This window comes from Nerophis lumbriciformis, linkage group LG34 (genome assembly GCF_033978685.3).
Source record: "Nerophis lumbriciformis linkage group LG34, RoL_Nlum_v2.1, whole genome shotgun sequence".
NCBI classification, from domain to species: Eukaryota; Metazoa; Chordata; class Actinopteri; order Syngnathiformes; family Syngnathidae; genus Nerophis; species Nerophis lumbriciformis.
In genome coordinates, this window is record NC_084581.2 from 23,220,889 (window position 1) to 23,242,873 (window position 21,985).

The 21,985-nt window shown below is 40.0% G+C and overlaps 1 protein-coding gene across 1 annotated transcript in view; it reads left to right on the forward strand.

The window, feature by feature from the left end:
• kcnk10a (potassium channel, subfamily K, member 10a) overlaps window positions 1–20,730 on the forward strand; it is a 28,122-nt gene extending 7,392 nt beyond the window's left edge. The window contains exons 2-7 of the mRNA XM_061929336.1: window positions 7,552–7,922; window positions 10,757–10,874; window positions 10,948–11,108; window positions 15,879–16,071; window positions 16,310–16,452; window positions 19,490–20,730. Of these exons, the coding sequence (XP_061785320.1) occupies window positions 7,552–7,922; window positions 10,757–10,874; window positions 10,948–11,108; window positions 15,879–16,071; window positions 16,310–16,452; window positions 19,490–20,164 (1,661 nt within the window). The 3' untranslated portion in view covers window positions 20,165–20,730. The remainder of the gene's footprint in view (window positions 1–7,551; window positions 7,923–10,756; window positions 10,875–10,947; window positions 11,109–15,878; window positions 16,072–16,309; window positions 16,453–19,489) is intronic.
• Window positions 20,731–21,985: the final 1,255 nt, after the last annotated feature.

Below are 21,985 nucleotides of genomic sequence, written 5' to 3' on the forward strand. Positions count from 1 at the left end.
AATATAAAGTAGTGTAAAGTTCTTACTTATACCTGTCAGTGAACTCGCCATGAAAGCGCTAAAACATACTGGTGTAGTGAATTTACATTATTCACCCAAGGAACTTTAGTTATTAGAGAGTTCCGGTCGGACGGTTTTTCACGGGACACATTTCCGGCGTTGTTGTTGCACTAGTGAGCCACGGATGAGGAGATGCTGCTCCGTTATTGATTGAAGTAAAGTCTAAATGTCATTAAAACAGTTAGCTCCATCTTTTGACACTTCTTCCACTCCCGTCCTTGCACGCTACACCGCTATAACAAAGATGACGGGGAGAAGACGCTGTCGAAGGTGAGCCACGTAAATAAGACCGCCCACAAAACGGCGCATCCTGAAGCGACTGTCAGAAAGCGGCTTGAAGATGATCTGTAAAACATAATCTATGCAACATTTTGACCAAAAAAACATGTTATGTAGACCACAAGGAAGTGTTTTACATTTAGAAAAAAACCCAATAATAATATGACTCCTTTATTGCGCCCTATAATCCGGTGCGCTTTATACAGTATATGAAAAAAAAGATCAAAAATAGACCATTCATCGGCAGTGCGCTTTATAATCGGGTGCGCCCTATAATCTGGAAAATACGGTATAATAAATTTGGCTGACAATATAGCTTTTACTATCAATACATTCTTTTAATGCATAATGGTGACACATTCTAGCGGTGTCTCGCAAATTTGACAGTGACAAGCAAATGAACACGTCCTCAACGCCTTGTAGCATTCTTGCTAGCGCTAACATCTTTCCACAGTGCAAGGTCAGCAATCCTCACCTCCGTGGCGGCAAATAAACTAAGTACCATTATCACTGGAGGACGAGGAATAGCTAAACATGCTACACTACACACCATAGGAAGATTTGTTAACCGCTAAACTCGAGCTTCTGAATGTGAACAAAGGTAGGCAGATCGATACAAATATCGACAGTGATGATACCAGGTATATGGTCAGTGTAAGACCAATACTACAGTGGTAAGATTGATGTTTTTTATTATCCAAACATTTTTCCTTATTATTATTGTTTACAAACTCAGGAAATAAATCCCTGTACACAGAAGGGCTTTAAGGGCAAAACCATAGGATTTAGTAGGAAATTAGATATTTAATAAATGTTGTTACACCACCATCCTGTGTTTTTATCTGATTATAATTGGAATCAAAAATGTAATCAAGTGCTGATGCCTCACAATACGGAGATCGTGGGTTTGATTCTTGGGCTCGCTGTCTTTCTGTGTGGGGTTGGTTTGCATGTTCTCCCCGGGACTGCGTGGGTTCCCTATGATCAATACTGCTCCTGTAACTTGGTATGACTCAGAATCAGAACATTTTCAGCACAATCCCATTCAAGATCAGACAAACATTACAGGGAGACAGAACAGGATCGCTGACGGGTCTGCCAACTTCCGGCGCCCCTTACAAAAAAAGTGAGATACAGGTAAACAATGGTAGGGGGGGGGGGAATAAATAAATAAAATAAAAAAATTAGTCTAAGCCTGGGCCCCTGGAGAGGGGGTCCAGACTGAGGTCAAGGGAAAAAACAAATCATAGCCATAGCCAGTGTTGGGACTAACGCGTTACAAAGTAACGCGTTACTGTAACGCCGTTACTATCGGCGGTAACTAGTAATCTAACGCGTTATTTTTTATATTCAGTAACTCCGTTACCGTTACTACATGATGCGTTACTGCGTTATTTTGCGTTATTTTTTATGTAGTATCGGCTAGAAACTGAGAAGATCTGAGTGTCGCTGCTGAAGAGGCGACAAAAAAGAGGCGCGCCGCGCGCTGTCTGTGTGTACGTGTGTGTGTGTGAGTGTGTGCGTGGGGGAGGGGGCGTGTCTGTGTCTACTATCAAGACGTCATGGCGAACCCCGAAGCCGAGTTTCTTAAAATGGAGATATTTTCAGTACGTTTCTTTTATCGACCACAAAGAAAAGAACATTTTAGCTGAATGTAAGTTTCAAATATGCTGAAACAGCGACAAAAACAACATGCTTCGACGAAGCTAGTAAAGAGACACACTCACCTCCACCTCCAACAGCGGCTGGATTTTAACGAGGCACTGCACACGTGAAGGTACACACACTCTGTCAATTCTCTTATATACTCTTTCATTTTAAACTTTTAGAGTGTTTGATTATCACATCACTCTAAATGTTTAGACTATAAAGTTCACAAACCTAAAGAGGGATACTAGTGGGCCAGGCTAATATTTCCTTTTCTCTAAACTAAGTGGGGAAATGTGTAGAGTGTTCTGGGCTTCAGACATGATTTTATTTCAGAATTCCTTGAGAAAACGCCTGGTTAGGCTTTATGTATGTAGTGTGTGCCTTTCTTGTTTTACAGCTATGTTGTTATTATGCTGTTTGTTACTTATGTATGTTAAGTTGCAGCTATTTAAAATAGTTTTGTCAATTTGTTCTGGTCTGAAACAAATTGGCCCTTTAAAACATATCTTTGTCTTTGTGTGTTGTATGTAGAGCACATTGCTTAGCAGAGTTCAATGATGCAAATGCATGTCAAGTTGAACAACAGATTGTATTATTCTCCAGTGCAATAACAGTACTAAAATTAAGGCTAAAAGGGCATTAAATGGGGCCTTAAAAAAATTAAAAAAAATATATATAAGTAACTAAATAGTTACTTTTCACAGTAACGCATTACTTTTTGGTTTAAGTAACTGAGTTAGTAACTGAGTTACTTTTGAAATAAAGTAACTAGTAACTGTAACTAGTTGCTGGTTTTCAGTAACTAACCCAACACTGGCCATAGCACACATCCCTCTTACATGTGTGTAAGAGGGAAACATCAAAGAACACAAAGGACATTAAAGACATTAAAAGAGCAGAGCTGATGCAACCAGCCACTTCTACATACAGCTAAGAATAAAAAATAAAAGAAACTTATACACTGTGCTGGCCTCTGCGGTGTTCCACGCCATTGTCTGCTGGGGTGGAGGGAGCATGGCCAGAGACAGGAGCAGACCCAACAAAGCAACCAAGAGAGCCGACTCCACTCTCGGCCACCCACTAACTCGACCAGTATCCAGTCCGCATGGATGAGCGAGGATGCATCTGGAGACCGAGGTGTCCGATACCTGCTCATTCAGCCAAGACACTGTGAAGCCTGTCCGTCCCGGCGCTTAGCCCTGTCTCTTCATCTGAATCTCCTCCAGTCTCAATACCCAAATTTGTGGTATCGCCCAAAAATAATGTAAAGTATTGAAACAGCAGAATAATAAGTGCTTATTACATTTGAACAGTGTAGCTAGAAACGTTTTACCACAGAAAGTAACCAACTATTAACAGTGAATTTGTTATGTCTTACTAAGGGGAGGTGACGGCTCAGACACCAGAGGGCAGTAATGTTCATTAATGTATTATATATATAGTCAATGTATATATAATAATAACAAAAAATACTACTAAACTAAAGAATGGAGTGTGTGACCAAAATACAAGAGTGTGTGGTGTAAGACTATGTGTGTAGTTTGCTGAAGTGTGTGTTACCAAGTGTTGGCGAGAGCGAACGAGGCAGTCCATGGGGCAGGCAGGTGATCTGGGGCGAGAGAGAGGCGTCAGAGTCCAGGGGCGAGCGAGGAGTCGAGGAACGGGAAGGCAGTCGAGAACCAGGGAGGGGGGGAGTCCAAGGGAGCGAGACGTACAGCTCGAAACCAAGGCAACGGAAGTAAAACAGGTTCACCATAGAGAAACTAAGTTTCCGCAAGGATCCCTGGGTCCTTTAAGCAGCTCGCCCTCATCAATTCTAGGTGTGTAGATTGCCAATCGTCTGCAGGCTTGTAGCTGCGTGGGCGTGCTGCTCTGTCAGCGGATCCTCCAAGTGCTCCCGCAGACGAGGAAGAAGCAGACTGTGCGTGCGCCGTAACAGAATTAGCAAATAAATTAGTAATAGTTTTTACCAAATAAATGACAAACTATGTTACTGCATACTGTACAGTACAGGCCAAAAGTTTGGACACACCCTCTCATTTCAATGCTTTTTCTTTATTTTCATGACTATTTACCTTGTAGATTGTCACTGAAGGCATCAAAACTATAACACCTGTGAAGTGAAAACCATCTCAGGTGACTACCTCTTGAAGCTCATCGAGAGAATGCCAAGAGTGTGCAAAGCAGTAATCAGAGCAAAGGGTGGTTATTTTGAAGAAAGTAGAATATAAAACATGTTTTCAGTTAGTTCACCTTTTTTTTTGTTAAGTACATAACTCCACATGTGTTCATTCATAGTTTTGATGCCTTCAGTGACAATCTACAATGTAAATAGTCATGAAAATAAAGAAAACACTTTGAATGAGAAGGTGTGTCCAAAATTTTGGCCTGTACATTACGTCAGTAGCTGAATTTGGAGCCTTTGTAACCCGTTTTGAAATGTTCTATTATCATTTACATACCAAATAATATATTGTGATATAGTATATACCGTATTTTTCGGAGTATAAGTCACACCGGAGTATAAGTCGCACCTGCCGAAAAGGCATAATAAAGAAGGGAAAAAACATATATAAGTCGCACGTTTACCAAACAATCTGTCACTCTTAATCGCTAAATCCCATGAAATCTTATACGTCTAGTCTCTTACGTGAATGAGCTAAATAATATTATTTGATATTTTACGGTAATGTGTTAATAATTTCACACATAAGTCGCTCCTGAGTATAAGTCGCACCCCCGGCCAAACTGAAAAAAACTGCGACTTATAGTCCGAAAAATACGGTAATTATCGCGTGAGGCTATAATATAACATTATACATTTTCGGCAATAAAGCCCATACCAATGTGCCTGTATATTTCTAAATGTCAATTTATTTGTTCAAATTCATAGCTGATAGATGCTAATATACTTTTAAAAAATGATGTCTGATGAAGGGCCAACACAGATAGACAGACAACATTCACACTCACATTCACACACATGGGTCTGATGAAGGTTCACTTTTACGTTTGAACCTTCTAAATTTTGCTCTAAGAGTCATTCTTCTGTTTTCTGCACCAGCCTCTGTACATTGTTTATACCAGGGGTTGGCAACCCAAAACAGTATAGAGCCATATTGGATCAAAAATACAAAAAACAAATCTGTCTGGAGCCGCAAAAAATTAAAAGCTGTATATAAGTCTTATAATGAAGACAACACATGATGTAAGTGTCTATATTAGCTATAATAGCCTACTATCAAAATGACTAAATCTTAGTTGACAGAAATGTTGAAATGTAATATTTATTCAACACATTTTTACAACATTAGAAACCATTAGTAAATCAGAGGCTACTCAGAAGGTGATATGACTGTTACGCCTTTGAGGCATTGTGATGCCGGAGGTCGTCTTTTCAAGATGCAGAGGGATGTCAGGAAGCGGCTTGCAGGTGAGAATAAATGATTTATTCTGATTGCAGAACAAAATGCTGCGCGGTGCACCACGGCACGGAAAACAAGAGGGTAGCAAAGATGCTAATATCAAAAATGTAAACTATGAGCGAAACTAGGAGCGTAACTTGTTGCGTAGGAGCAAACAAAACCAACAGACCGAATGAGGCCAGCGCGTAAACTAAATAGCCCTCTGATTAGTGCCCGGGCAACAGGTGCGCGTCCGGGACACTAACCAGAGGCAGGTGACTATAATCTGCCGTCATGGCAACAGAAACAAACTCAAGAGGTGCTGAAAAACACAAGTGACTTGAAAACAAAAACAAAAATATGATCCGGGCAGCGGATCATAACAATAACTCCAGGAAATTACTGGCTTTTAATGGCCAACGGTATAGATATGTGTGTCCAAGTTAAGGCGGTATAGCTCAGTTGGTAGAGCGACCGTGCCAGCAACTTGAGGGTTGCAGGTTCAATCCCCGCTTCCGCCATCCTAGTCACTGCCGTTGTGTCCTTGGACAAGACACTTTACCCACCTGCTCCCAGTGCCACCCACACTGGTTTAAATGTAACTTAGATATTGGGTTTCACTATGTAAAGCACTTTGAGTCACTAGAGAAAAGTACTATATAAATATAAATCACTTCACTTAAGGCTGTCTTCTTTTAATAGATTTATTACAATTTTTGGCAAGCTAGGTAATGTTTGCTATGGTCTGGAACAACATGGCACACAAACAACTATCTGAAATGCAGCCAATATTACATACAGATAATGTGTCATGAGACATTCAAATATAAATTATATACAAAGTGGATAAAAGCAAAGGATATGAAATGAGCTCAAAAATACCTATACATGAGACATAATGATGCAATATGTACATACAGGTCGCCTAAATAACATGTTAGCATTGAATAGCTAGTTATAGCACTGACCAAATATGCCTGAATAGCACTCCAACAAGTCAATAACGTCAACAAAGCTCACCTTTGTGCATTCACGCACAGCATAAAACTTTTGGTGGACAAAATGATACAAAGAAGGAGTGGAAGATTTTACATGTAAACAAACTGTTGCGTCGCGGTCCACACTATGGTGAGTTCAACAACCGCCAAAATTAGGAGGACAAAACGATGTCCACCAAATACTCTCATCAGTGAAGCATACACACACACACATATTAAACAGTGGGCTTTCTAACAATTGGGAAGGTTTGTGTCATGTTTGTCCTCAAACAAAAAACAATTATTTTCCCTCCATCTTTTTCCATTTTCCATCCTTTTTTAAAAATGCTCCAGGGAGCCACTCGGGCGGAACTAAAGAGCCACATGCGGCTTGACAGCCGCGGGTTGCTGACCCCCGGTTTATACCTTCTTCGTTGTCGTCGCCATCGTTTTGTTTGGCCCACTGTGGGGACCACTGGGTTCGGGTAAAATAGATCGAGAGGATTAGACAAGATTCTACATGTACTTGAGGTGTCATTTGACTGGCATCATGGCAGAACATATTTTGTTAAATTAAGTTAAAGTACCAATGATTCTCACACACACACTAGGTGTGGTGAAATGATTCTCTGCATTTGACCCATCACCCTTGATCACTCCCTGGGAGGTGAGGGGAGTAGTGGGCAGCAACGGTGGCCGCGCCCGGGAATCATTTTTGGTGATTTAACCCCCAATTCCAACCCTTGATGCTGAGTGCCAAGCAGAGAGGTAATGGGTCCCATTTTTATAGTCTTTGGTATGACTCGGCCGGGGTTTGAACTCACAACCTACCGAAAAATGATATATTTAAGTAAAAAAACAATTGTCAGCATCACAAAACCTAAACGCCTGTTGTAGACATTAAAATGTGAATACAGTAACAACAATCTGTCATTTGAATGTATTTTTTTTTATATCCGTGATGTTTTATTTACGTGAACATATGCTTGATAAAATGCTTTTTTGTATGCAATTTATATTTCATGAATGCTCTGGAATCCCAAAATAACAGGAACATCCAAAACTGAAAACGCCCTTGTAGAGTTGATCACTGAATGTTGATGCCGGTCGCATGTTTTTCACGTTCCGGGGTGACTTTGTTCCACACACCGCCTGAGATTGAGATTATTCTTGTCTTTCAGTGGCAGTTCAGACCAACCTGGTCCCGCCCAAGAAGATGCAGCCCGGTATGCTGCAGTCCAGTCTTGTGCACGCCAGCGTCGCCACCATGCAGAACCCCATGGGGTGCACCCTGCCCCGGGTCTCTCGGCCTAGCAGCGTGGTGGCCAGCATGGAGGCTGACGGCTCAGCTCCTTTCACCATGATGAAACTGAAGACGGTGTTGGCGGTGTTTGTCGTGGTGGTGGTCTACCTGGTGGCCGGTGGGCTGATGTTTCGGGCTCTGGAGCAGCCATTTGAAAACAACCAGAAGATCACCATCACCGCCGAGAAGGCAGCGTTCCTGCAAAAACACACGTGTGTGTCCCCGGACGAACTGGAGGTGATCATCAAAGTAAGAGCGGACGCTGATCTCTTCCATCTTAGCCCCCCGTTGGGTCCATTAAGAACTCATCTACTCAAAGCTGAGCTTCATATTGATCTGATCTGAAGTTAAGCTTGATTGATTCAGACATGTTGGCAGTGTTTATGTTACAATAACTCACTGTCAACATTTGGGAATTCACACAAGAACATCGAATCCGACCTCATTTCAGTTCCAGTCATACTTGCCAACCTTGAGACCTCCGATTTTAAGAGGTGGGGGTGGGGGGTTGGTTGGGGGGCGGCGGATGGTGTGGTTTGGGGCGTGGTTAAGAGGGGAGGAGTATATTTACAGCTAGAATTCACCAAGTCAAGTATTTATATATATATATATATATATATATATATATATATATATATATATATATATATATATATATATATATATATAGATATATATATTTATTTTATTATATATATATATATATATATATATATATATATATATATATATATATATATATATAAGAGAAATACTTGAATTTCAGTGTTCATTTATTTACACATATACACACACATAACACTCATCTACTCATTGTTGAGTTAAGGGTTGAATTGTCCATCCTTGTTCTATTCTCTGTCACTAATGTTCTAACCATGCCGAACACCCTCTCTGATGATGCATTCTGCTTCGTCTCCTTGTTGTGTGCGCAGTTGTGCACTGCACTCTTTAAAAGACATAGATGTTATTGTCACATATGCATGTACAGTCGATGGCAGTATTGTGCTGTTTAAGAGTGTCACAACATTGCTGTTTACGGCAGACGAACTGCTTTACGGTAGACGAAAACGTGACTGCTGTTGTTGTGTGTTGTTGCCGCGCTGGGAGGACGTTAATGAAACTGCCTAACAATAAACCCACATAAGAAACCAAGAACTCGCCCTCGATCATTCTACAGTTATAATGTGATTGGGAAGGCATGCTGTTTATATTGTGGGAAAGCGGACGTGAAAACAGGCTGTCGACACGTCACTCAGGTCCGCCTGAATTTCGGGAGATTTTCGGGAGAAAATTTGTCCCGCGAGGTTTTCGGGAGAGGCGCTGAATTTCGGGAGTCTCCCGGAAAATCCGGGAGGGTTGGCAAGTATGGTTCCAGTAATACATTTCATTTGGCTCCTTGACAAAAGTGTTAAAATGCACACATACCCAAGGCTGTTGATGGGTACTGAATTCGGTACTTTTATAGACACCGACTGAATTCTGTCGTTACTAAACGTAAAATAGAACGTTCAATACATTTGTTGCACGTGACGTCACGTCCGGCTCAAACACTTGTCGGGCAAACAATCACTCAAGCAGCATTCAGAGCGTACTCGGTCAGACTACCTTCTTGTAATGTTGCAGTTTTTAATGCCAACAAAGCAAGCATGCCTGATAGAAAACACTTAAAAGTACTGTTAGGCTCCACTTTTTTCAAAATGTGCTAGCCCGATGCTAATTTACATTGAATATGTCATTTACCGTATTTTCTGGACCATAGGGCGCACCGGATTGTAAGGCGCACTGCTGATGAGCGGGTCTATTCCGGGTCATATTATGATTTTTTTCTAAACTGAAAACAGTTCCTTGTGGTCTACATAACATGTAATGGTGGTTCTTTGGTCAAAATGTTTTACAGATCACCTTCAAGCCGCTTTCTGACAGTCGCTTCAGGATGTAACGTTTTGTGGGCGGTCTTATTTACGTGGCTCACCTTTGGCAGCGTCTTCTCCCCGTCATCTTTGTTGTAGCGGTGTAGCGTGCAAGGACAGGAGTGGAAGAAGTGTCAAAAGATGGAGCTAACTGTTTCAATGACATACAGACTTTACTTCAATCAATAACGGAGCAGCATCTCCTCATCCGTGACTCACTAGTAAAACAACAAGACCGGAACTCTCTAATAACTAAAGTTCATTGGGTGAATAATGTAAACTCACTACACCGGTATGTTTTAGCGCTTTCATGGCGAGTTTACTGACAGATATAAGTAAGAACTTTACACTACTTTATATTAGAAATGGCAACAGCGGAGGATGAATGTCCCACAACAAGAAGATAGAGAAAAAGAAGAAGCTTATCGACTACGTTGTCGGCACGGACTACAAAGGCGGAGGCGCGCTAATTTTCAGGACGTATGCAGATCCCAAATACAGATCAGCAGGTACCAGAAGGTAAGAAACGTTGATTTGACATAATATTGCGAAACAAAACGCCAGATAATATGTCTTACCTTATACACACACCATAATTATACTCGTACATTGAAGCACAGTACAATCCATCAAGCGGTGCGGCTTCATAGCTTACCAAAGTCATACTAAAACATTTTGATGGATTGTTGAGGGCCGTGTGTAATGTTCTGTATTTTCAATGGAACACATAACATTTTGGTTTTGTTTACTTGAGTCATATTGCAGTCTACACATATCTCTTATGTGTGATTGCCATCTACTGGTCACACGAATCATTTCACCATGGACCAAATAAAAAGCTTTGAGGTCAGTAGGCACAACCAAAATGATTCCGTACATTAGGCGCACCAGGTTATAAGGCGCACTGTCTATTTTTGAGAAAATGAAAGGATTTTAAGTGCGCCTTATAGTCTGAAAAATACGGTAATTGTATTTGTATGTTTAAAAAATGGGCATTGAAATGTCTTTCCAAAACTCCAAACTCATGTCCATGGTCCTCATCCACGCAAGTAGCATTCCACACCATCTATATACTCCCACAATAATGTAATATACTCTTGTGTTGAACATACTTGGCAAATAAATCTGATTCTGATACATAAGACGCAATTTAAGCCTCTCTTCTCTTCGCAGCACTCTATTGAAGCTGTGAACGCAGGTGTCAGTCCCGTTGGAGATACCTCTTACAATTCCAGCCACTGGGATCTGGGTAGTGCCTTCTTCTTTGCTGGGACAGTCATCACAACCATTGGTACTCCCATGTTCACTAAAAAGACTTACTGTGTTTGTTGCAGAACACAATTTATTGTGTGTTATCTTTATAGGTTATGGTAACATTGCCCCGAGCACGAAGGGGGGAAAGATTTTCTGCATTTTGTATGCAATATTCGGCATCCCACTGTTTGGATTCCTGTTGGCAGGGGTTGGAGACCAGCTAGGTACCATATTTGTCAAAAGTATTGCCAAAGTGGAGAAAATGTTCCGGGTGAGTGACATTTTTTGGTGTGATGATTTAGACGTATGTAACACTCAGTAACACGATACTCCTACATTAAAGAAAGAACGAAAAAGTTCAAGTTTATATCACATTCTTTTTAGTCATCTTCATTGGGGTAGCGTGGCTCGAATGGTAGAGGGTTCCAAGTAGGGTTGTATGGTATACCGATATTGGTTTAGTACCGCAATACTAATGAATCATATTCGGTACTATACCGCCTCTAAAAAGTGCCGGTCTCCCGCCCCCCCGCGTCGTCGTCACGTCGTGTCATTGTTGGTTTACGAGCAGAGGAGCATGTTCGGCAGCGCACACACAGAGTACTTACAAGCAAACACAGTGTGTAGACAGAAAAGGGAGAACAGACGCATTTCGGCTCAAGAACTAACAAAGGTGAAGTTATAAAACTGAAACGCCCTCAGGAAGAAGTGCTTTAAGACATGCAGTGACATGCGGTGAGGTTGATGGCTGGTGAGGCACTGACTTCATCACAGTCAGATTTACAAACATATGAACCCTAAAGAGTATCTTATTCACCATTTGATTGGCAGCAGTTAACGGGTTATGTTTAAAAGCTCATACCAGCATTCTTCCCTGCTTGGCACTCAGCATCAAGGGTTGGAATTGGGGGTTAAATCACCAAAAATGATTCCCAGGCGCGGCGCTGCTGCTGCCCACTGCTCCCCTCACCTCCCAGGGGGTGATCAAGGGGATGGGTCAAATGCAGAGGACAAATTTCATTACACCTAGTGTGTGTGTGACAATCATTGGTACTTTAACTTAACTTTAACTTTACACATACAAACTGTAGCACACAAAAAAGCACATTTAATTAAAAAAAACGTTATTATGGTCTTACCTTTACTTAGAAATTAAGTCCATGCACCGCAACTAAAGCCCTCACTTAAACTTTCCACGTGCAAGATTGAATCTATTTAAAAAAGTGTAACCGAGGGTTTATAAATGTCGCCTATACTGTATGAAACTACAAAATAACAAACACGGAGGCTCCAGTTTACACGAGGACCACTTTATTTACCTTCTTTCAAAAACCTCCGCAACGTGACATCACTTCCGCTCTTAGCGCCTTCAAAATAAGAGCTCAAAAGCATATACTGTGTAACAGCGCATAACAGGAACTTAACATCACAAAGAGGAAAGCCCATGAAAATAGGTTACAAAAGTTATTTAATAATAAGCCAAAAAGTGCAAAAACAATAATGTTCGTGTTGGAGGAGTTGTGAATTAGGTACACCTGCAGTCTGCAGGTGTATCTGCACAGCAGGCCAGCAGTTAGCCGAGTCATTGCGCAATTCATGTTGCGGCACTGAGTGACGTGCCTCAACTGGCTGCTGTTCACCGCACCGTCTCTTCTCACTATTTGAACGGCAAATGTGAAAATTCAGCGATTTTGAATAAAAATAATCTAAAACGGGTGAAGTTAAATGGAAAATAACTTTATAGTATAATCACTAGATACATATAACAATTTAATTTTTTTTTTTTATATTTACATTTTTTTTCTTTCCATGATGGCAGGTGAGGCCCTGCCTCACCTGCCTCTAGTGACTGCACGTCACTGAAGACATGGCTAGCTAGCTAGCGGCTAAAGTCCATCCGCAGTCGTGTTTTAGCTACTTCTAAATCACTAATCCTCGCCTCCATGGCGACAAATAAAGTAAGTGTCTTACAAGTATCATCCCTGCAGGACGAGGAATAGCTAAACATGCTTCACTATACATTGTAGCTCAACGGCGTCACAATGTAAACAAACGCCATTGGTGGATCTACACCTAACATCCACTGTAATGATACCAAGTACAGGAGCGTATCTAGTCGATACTACTATGATTCCATCGAAATTTTTTAGCATCACAAACTCTTCTTTCGTTTAAAAAAAATGTATATTATGTTTATAAAGACAGGAAATATGTCCCTGGACACATGAGGACTTTGAATATGATCAATGTATGATCCTGGTATCGAATTGATACCTACATTTGTGGTATCATCCAAAACTAATGTAAAGTATCAAACAACAGAAGAATAAGTGATTATTACATTTTAACGGAAGTGTAGATAGAACATGTTAAAAGAGAAAGTAAGCAGATATTAACAGTAAATGAACAAGTAGATTAATAATTCATTTTCTACCACTTGTCTTTAATAATGTTGACATCCATCCATCCATTCTCTACCGCTTATTCCCTTTGGGGTCGCGGGGGGCCCTGGAGCCTATCTCAGCTACAATCGGGCGGAAGGCGGGGTACACCCTGGACAAGTCGCCACCTCATCGCAGGGCCAACATAGATAGACAGACAACATTCACACTGTTACTGCATATGTCAGCAGCTAAATTAAGAGCCTTTGTTTGTTTACTTACTAATAAAAGACAAGTTGTCTTGTATGTTCACTATTTTATTTAAGGACAAACTTGCAATAAGAAACAAAATATTGGTATCGGGACAACACTAGTTCCAAGTTCGATTCCAGCTTTCGCCATCCTGGTCACGGCCGTAGCGTTTTGGGCAAGACACTCCACCCACCGGGTTCCCAGTGGCACCCATACTGGTGTATGAGTGTGCAGAACGCCCTTGAAAAGGAGATTCCTAATCTCAATGGGACTTACCTAAGTAAATGAAGGTTTAAAAAAACAACCCAAAAAAAAAAAAACGTTTCTACCTTTTAGGGGTTACATACCGAAGTGTTCGGCTCTCAATTACGGGACAATTTTCATCGCCCAGGGTGAATGGTAGATACGACACACTTTTTTGAGCTGCACGTTTACGTTGACCGGGGGGAGGAGCAGCACAGTGTCTTGTCATTCCGTGGATATAGAAGGCACAAAACATAAAAAAACAAGGACGCCTGTTCACCATGTCGGCACGTCACTGCTCACAAATGTAGTCTTCGGTGTGCTTGATCATTTTTCAAAAAAACGGACATTACGCAATATGTTACAGCATACAGTATGTCAGCAGCCAAAGGAGAAGACTTATTTACATATTAATAATAATTAGATATGATTATAAATTTATGATATATGAAAATAATACACACAACTTACTATTGAATCGTAATTTGCACAAAGAGTCTCACCACTGCTGCTATATCTAAATTCTTTTTTTTTAAATTAATTATTTAATAGAACACATTTTTTTTTTAAGTCTATATTTGTCTGTCCTCAAAATCTACCTAAATATTAAGGCACAAATGTAACTGCATAAGGATGCAGAGAAAAATAGTGCAGTAGGGATTGCACAGAAAGCAAAACAGTGAAGCGCAGGCAACATTATGCAGCAGGTCGAGGTCTAAAACAAAACAAAGCAAGGCATAATGATCCTGTCCTGTCCTTTGTATCTGGCTGGATAATTTACAAAATACAAATCCTAATTGGCAACCAGGGAAGGGTGAGGGAGCCAGCGCTCAGACCAAAGAAGTGGTGGCAAATGGAGGCTAATGGAACTAACAATAAGACCGCTGGACAGGAAATAATACAAAATACTCATAATCAAGAGTGGATTTGTGTGGTCTCTATATCCTACTTTAAAAAAAATAAAAATTGATCTTTTCTGTAAAACAAATAAAGTAGAGATGTGCCGATAAATGCTTTAAAATGTAATATCGGAAGTTATCGGTATCGCTGTTTTTATTATCGATATCGTTTTTTGTTGTTGTTTTAAAAAACTTTTTTTTTATTAAATCAACATAAAAAACACAATATACACTTACAATTAGTGCACCAACCCAAAACACCTCCCTCCCTCATTCACACAAAAGTGTTGTTTCTTTCTGTTATTAATATTCTGGTTCCTACATTATATATCAATATATATCAATACAGTCTGCAAGGGATACAGTCCGTAAGCACACATGATCGTGCGTGCTGCTGGTCCACTAATAGTACTAACCTTTAACAGTTAATTTTTTACTAATTTTCATTAATTACTAGTTTCTATGTAACTGTTTTTATATTGTTTTACTTTCTTTTTTATTCAAGAAAATGTTTTTAATTGATTTATCTTATTTAAAAAAAAAAAGACCTTATCTTCACCATACTTGGTTGTTCAAATTAGGCATAATAATGTGTTAATTCTATATATCGGTATCGGTTGATATCGGTATCGGTAATTAAGAGTTGGGCAATATCGGAATATCGGATATCGGCAAAAAAGCCATTATCGGACATCCCTAAAATAAAGGCATCATGTTGCTGTGATATGTATTTCCCCATATTTCTGCACAATAATTGAAATAAAGTCGAATAATTGAGCCAAACAACATTCTCATCGTTGTTGGAAACTGTATTTAACCTTGTTCAAAATAAATAAGCTTTTAGATACTTTATTTGTATATGTTAGTTATGTCTATTCTAGTTTAAAAGGTTTAATATTTGCTTAAAGGTATCATCATTTTTGTACACACTAGTTGTATTAATTGTTTTTTTTTAAAGTTCTTTTGAACTCTAATTCCAACTTAATGCATATTTTCCATTCCAATTTTTAACGCATTCTTCTGTATTTTTTCATTTTTTTCATTTTTCAATTATTCCAGTGATTTCTGTGGTTTTTTTTCTTACTTTTGCAAAAAAAATAATACAGTATCAACAATTTCCAACACATTTATTTATTTATTACAGAGCATATTACACCAAATCATTCCTGTCGTAGAATAGTAAATTATCTCCAATGGTGATAACACAGTAATTTGTGTGTGTGTGTGTGTGTGTGTGTGTGTGTGTTGGATGGCTTCTGCAAACAGAACAAACACAACCAGATCAGTCAGACAAAAATCAGAGTGGCCTCGACTCTCCTCTTCATCCTGGCGGGCTGCATTCTGTTTGTGACCATCCCAGCTGTGATCTTCAAGTACATCGAAGGTTGGACAGCATTGGAGTCGACATATTTTGTTGTCATCACCCTGACAACTGTTGGAATAGGAGACTATGTGGCAGGTAAAGACTTATTTATTCTATGGAAAAAAAGAAGAAAAAAAACAGAGTAAAATTGCTTCTGTACCATGATGGACATACTTCTGACTGTTTATTGAAATGCGTACTTGAACTTAAAAATGAGCATTTTCTGTATTAAAAGTGGAATTTAAAAGATGACATTAAAACATTACAAATATGCCATTCCTTCTAATGTTAATAATTGATCTAGTCATGTAATTGAGGATATTTCCCCCTGCAGGTGGAAACCGCAGAATTGCATATCGCAAATGGTACAGACCACTTGTGTGGTTCTGGATCCTGGGTGGTCTGGCGTATTTTGCGGCTGTGTTAAATATGATTGGTGACTGGTTGAGGGTGCTTTCCAAAAAGACTAAAGAAGAGGTATGTATGTAAAGCAGGGGTGGGCAATTAATTTTTACCGGGGGCCGCATGAGCAACCCGAGCACTGCTGGAGGGCCACACCGACAATATTTCAATTAAATTGTGCTCAAATTATTTTTGATATACCGTAAGATAAATAATAATAATAATAATAATTTCATTTAACCTAACTTAACTTTATACAAAAGCAGATTGCTTTTGATGGTTTTATTTTTAACACTGTCTTACACAACACTTCCTGATGTATAATACAATGCAAAAATGTCAATTTCTATCACTTTATATAAAGTCCAACATTTTTTCCCGTCAGATTTGGACAACCATCTGTTGTCACACCTGCCAGCTTGTCCCATTTCAGTCCTAACATGTCCAAACACGCATTTACCTATGTGAACAAGTCATTACCTGTGGTTGTCTCTTTAATTGACTGCATGGCTGCCAGCTCCTCCGTGATTTGAAAGTCTGCAGTTATCCCAAGTAAGAAGATGAGCAGCTGGGCGGTGTCACGTACATCGCAGCTCTCATCCAAAGCCAGCGAAAAACAGTCAGAGTCGGCCGTTCTGTTCTTCAGCTGAAGCTCCAAGTTTCCAGCGATGGTCTCAACCCGCCTCGTTACAGTGCGTCGGGAGAGTGACACGTTCTCAAATGCGCCCCTCTTCTCCGGGGACATATCAGCACAACAGAGTCCAATAAGCACTCCTTAATAAACTCTCCGTCAGAAAACGCCTTACTTTTTCTGGCGATATTGTTAGAAATGACGAAACTTGTCCTGACAGCTGCATTTCTGGGGGTGTGACATTTGGCAAAAAGTCCTTGTTGGGTTTGCAGTTTTACCATCAACGTATCAGCCTCCCTGGCACGTGCTTCATCAGACAGATTCCGGTATTTTTCCTCGTGCTTCGTCGTGTAGTGGCGATTCAAATTATATTCTTTAAACACAGCAATCTGTGTATCACAAATTAAGCACACGGCTTTAGCTTTAATTTCTGTAAAGAAATACTTGGCAGTCCATGTCTTGTTGAAAACACGGCATTCGTCATCAACTTTTCTCTTTTTAGCGTCTCGGGGGTAACCGTACATCACTTGTCGCTGTGCACCCTCACTCACAGGTTACACACGGACATACGCCCATAAATAACACTTTTCAAAATAAAAGCAGCACAGTTGTATTGCACGCACGACATAGATGATTTTTTTAAATGTATTTTGTAATTTGTGATTGCCGCTGTTCACATTCACTCACAATCACGCACGAACATAGTCCACACGGAAGTAATACATATACCGCTTTTCAAAACAAAAGCAGATGGGTAACTTACACATCTGTGAAGGCACCATTAATGCTGAAAGGTACATACAGGTTTTGGAGCAACATGTGTTGCCATCCAAGCAACGTTATCATGGACGCCCCTGCTTATTTCAGCAAGACAATGCCAAGCCATGTGTTACAATAGCGTGGCTTAATAGTAAAAGAGTGCGGGTACTAGACTGACCTGCCTGTAGTCTAGACCTGTCTCCCATTGAAAATGTGTGGCTCAATATGAAGCCTAAAATACCACAACGGAGACCCCCGGACTGTTGAACAACTTAAGCTGTACATCAAGCAAGAATGGGAAAGAATTCCACCTGAAAAGCTTCAAAAATTGGTCTCCTCAGTTCCCAAACGTTTACTAAGTGTTGTTAAAAGGAAAGGCCATGTAACACAGTGGTAAAAATGCCCGTGTGCCAACTTTTTTGCAATGTGTTGCTGCCATTAAATTCTAAGTTAATGATTATGTTACAACAGCGTGGCTTCATAGTAAAAGAGAGCGGGTACTAGACTGGAAACGGAACGACTCCGCCACCGTGCCGGCGCCATTCTGCTTCCAGTGGAAATCCGGATGTAGGACTTTTGTGATTTTGAGGACCTCAGTTCGGGCGCACTTTCATTAGGCCTCATAATTTGCTCAATGAATTGAGAGTTTTGAGCTTTATCTTGTTACAGACACTAAAGCAGGCATGGGCAATTATTTTGACTCGGGGGGCCAAATTTAGAGAAAAAAATGTGTCTGGGGGCCGGTATATCTATCTATCTATCTATCTATCTATCTATCTATCTATTCACATCACATATATATATATATATATATATATATATATATATATATATATATATATATATATATATATATATATATATGATGTGAATAGATAGATAGATAGATAGATATACCGGCCCCCAGACACATTTTTAATATATATATATATATACAGTATATATATATATATATATATATATATATATATATGTAAGCTGTGAAAATTTGCTGTACAGTATGTGTGATTGGGTCCTGTTTTTAGGAACGCTAATACAAAACCTCACAATAATGTCTGATTGAATGCTAAAAAAGTTATGACAGACCGCCTTAAAAAACGGAATGGAATTTTTTTTTTTTTTACTGAACGAGACATCGAGAATATACATGAAAATAAAGAATGTTAATACAATAATAACTATGAACGATAAAACACTGAATATTGACCACATATAAACATCACACCCCCTCTCGATCGACACATTTTACAATCAAGCGAATCCCAACAAAAATGCAACAAACACAGCGAAATATGAACGCGAAGGGTAAAACATAAACCCACCTACAATCTGATATATCTGATATATCACTAAGCTTTAGATATTTGTTGTAAAAATCTCATTCCGCGTCTGTCCCTGACACCCACATTTCAGGCTGGCCGCTCTGGAAACACTCTGTGGAAACGCTCCCCACCCACACTGCTTGGTGCCTCGTCTGAGCTGCTGTGACTTAGATGACCATAGTAACTAATTAGATTACCATAGTAACTAGTATATCATGCAAAAGCACAGATTCCAACCATTGAAATACTTTGTATAGTTCAAGACTTACGGTCATTTGAAAACATCACTGCACATCATAATGGCAGCTACACTTTCCATCTTAAAGATCTAAAAACAATTATTCGGGCCACATTTTTTGGCCGGGGTCTGCACTAAAGTAATTTGTGTGTTTTTCCAAAGGTTGTGGAAATCAAAGCCCATGCAGCAGAGTGGAAAGCTAACGTGCGAGCAGAGCTGAGAGAAACGAGGCGGCGTATGAGCGTGGAGGCCAGCGACAAGCTCCAACGAGCAGCCACCATTCGCAGTATGGAAAGACGACAACTGGGCCTGGATCAGCGCGCCCTCTCTCTGGACGTGCTTTCTCCAGAACGCCGGGCCGTCTTCAATAGCTTGGATACCAACAACTACAAAACCTCCTCTCAGGAAAGCATCGAGGCAAAGTTGAACAATCTCCGCCTAAGGGGAGCCGAGCATTGTGACCGGCAATCCAACCACGAATCCGAGGACGACATCTCTAACCGCTTGGGCTCCGTCCCCAAACCGGCCAAACGAAACAGGAATCGGGACCTGAAAAAGAACATCCCTGAAGACGCTCGCCGTCCTTGCAGTGAAGCCTACGGTTGGAGCACGCCCACCTTCGACTGCACCACGCTCGCTATGGACGACGGGAAGAGGAAGGAAGAGGATCAGGAAGAGAACGAAGACAAAGAGTGCAATACCAGTCTGTCAGAGTTTCCGTTGTTTGTAGATGTTCGAAACGTACAAGCCTGCAAGTCGCACAACGGGTTGTTCCTTGAACCAAACGGAGGGGAAACACTTGAAATGCAAGAGCTGCATCATGAGATGGGCCCATAGTTGTTTTTACATCGACACCACATGTTTCAAATCCCACCATTCGTGCCTTAAGTTGTCCTTTCTCCAGTGTGTGCTGAGACTATGTCTCCTTGTGTACTTTATGTTCAACACTACTCCCCTTACTCCACAGAAGTGATGAACGTACAGTAAAGTGGTATCTCGGCCTGCCAGTGTAATTACCTTCGCCAGGAGGTTAGGATGATCTTACTGAGCCTGAATCCCTTTTTAATTGACAGCAAAATGAACGAATCACAGTTTAAAAAAACAAAAAAAAACCCACTGCCAGAGCACTTTTCAAGTTGTGTTCCGTTGCTATGTGTGTTTCTGGTCTTGTCACCTTCTCCCGGGCAGAAGGGCGACACGGCAGTGCGGCTAAAAGAGACGTCGGAGACGCTTTACTGAACTAAAAGTTGCTTTATTACAAGCGAGCGTCATTATACAGGACTGCAGTTCCTGGAGGAGGTCAAGTCAAAAATGAGGCACTCCTAACTTGGAGAAGCCAAACCATCAGTTTTATATTCCTCCTTCCTGGGTGTGTGCTAAGTCAGGACAGCACACCCTGACCATAAAAGGAGATGTTAATTATAGTGTTACAGAAAAATAACTTTATACATACATATATATACATATACAGATATGTATATATACACATATATGTATATATACATTTATGTATATATGTATATATTTATATATATATATATATATATATATATATATATATATATATATATATATATATATATATGTGTGTATATAGCTCAAGTTAGAGCACTCGTGTCTCAAATCACCAAAGCTTATTAAAATGGATTGAAATGTATCTACCGTATTTTTCGGACTATAAGTCGCATTTTTTTTTCATATTTTGTCCGGGCTCCAGTGCGACCTTATATATGTTTTTTTCCTTTTTTTTTAATGCATTTTTGGCAGGTGCGACTTATACTCCGGTGCGACTTATACTCTGAAAAATACGGTAATTGGTGCTTCCTGCCCCCGAACACATCAACATTTTAACATGACTTTTAAAAAGAAAAACAACTTTTAAATAAGAAATATTGTTTAAAAAACATGTCAATAGAATGTAGTATGAATAATTACAGTAGTTTTATGAAGTAATGTTATAATGTACAGCATTTACCTTAGAGAGTGGACTTTTATAGTATTATTTCAACTCCTTCTCCATCAAACACACCATCAGCAGCTTCTCTACATTTTCACAGATACATTTATGCCATTTATATATTATTTTAACGTCCTTGGCTGTTTTTTTTTAGCTTTCATCCACTCCTTTTCTTTCAGTAAATTGGCAGTGCTACATTCGGATACACACATACCTCGGTCATGTTTTTGATGATTTTTTTCTTTTTTTAATGCACATCATCCACTTCTTCTTCTATGCACTGTCCTTCACTCTCACTTTCTTCCTTCATGTGGTTGGAAAAACAACGTTAAGTCCATCTCGTGCTATAAGTTAATGCCAGCGAGTAAGACTCTGATGTTCTGGTCAGTTTTTACGGGTTCACTCTGAAATTTGCTAAGCCCACTAACGGTGGAGAGGCTGGTAACTTGAATTGTTGCTATCAACCTAAAGCATAACTATTATCTAAGAGACAGCTCACATCGCAAAAAATTGTGAGCTTGGGAGCTGGTAGGCCGAGGTACCACTGTATTTTATTGTCATAGCTTTGTCTAATTCTAAACCACTCTGTTGATGTCTGGAGTAAAACAAAGTGGTCTTTTCAACAAGTGCTAAAGGATAACGACTTTGGTAAAAAAAAAAAAAATACGATACGGATTTCTTTAGCATGGTGGCAGAAGGAC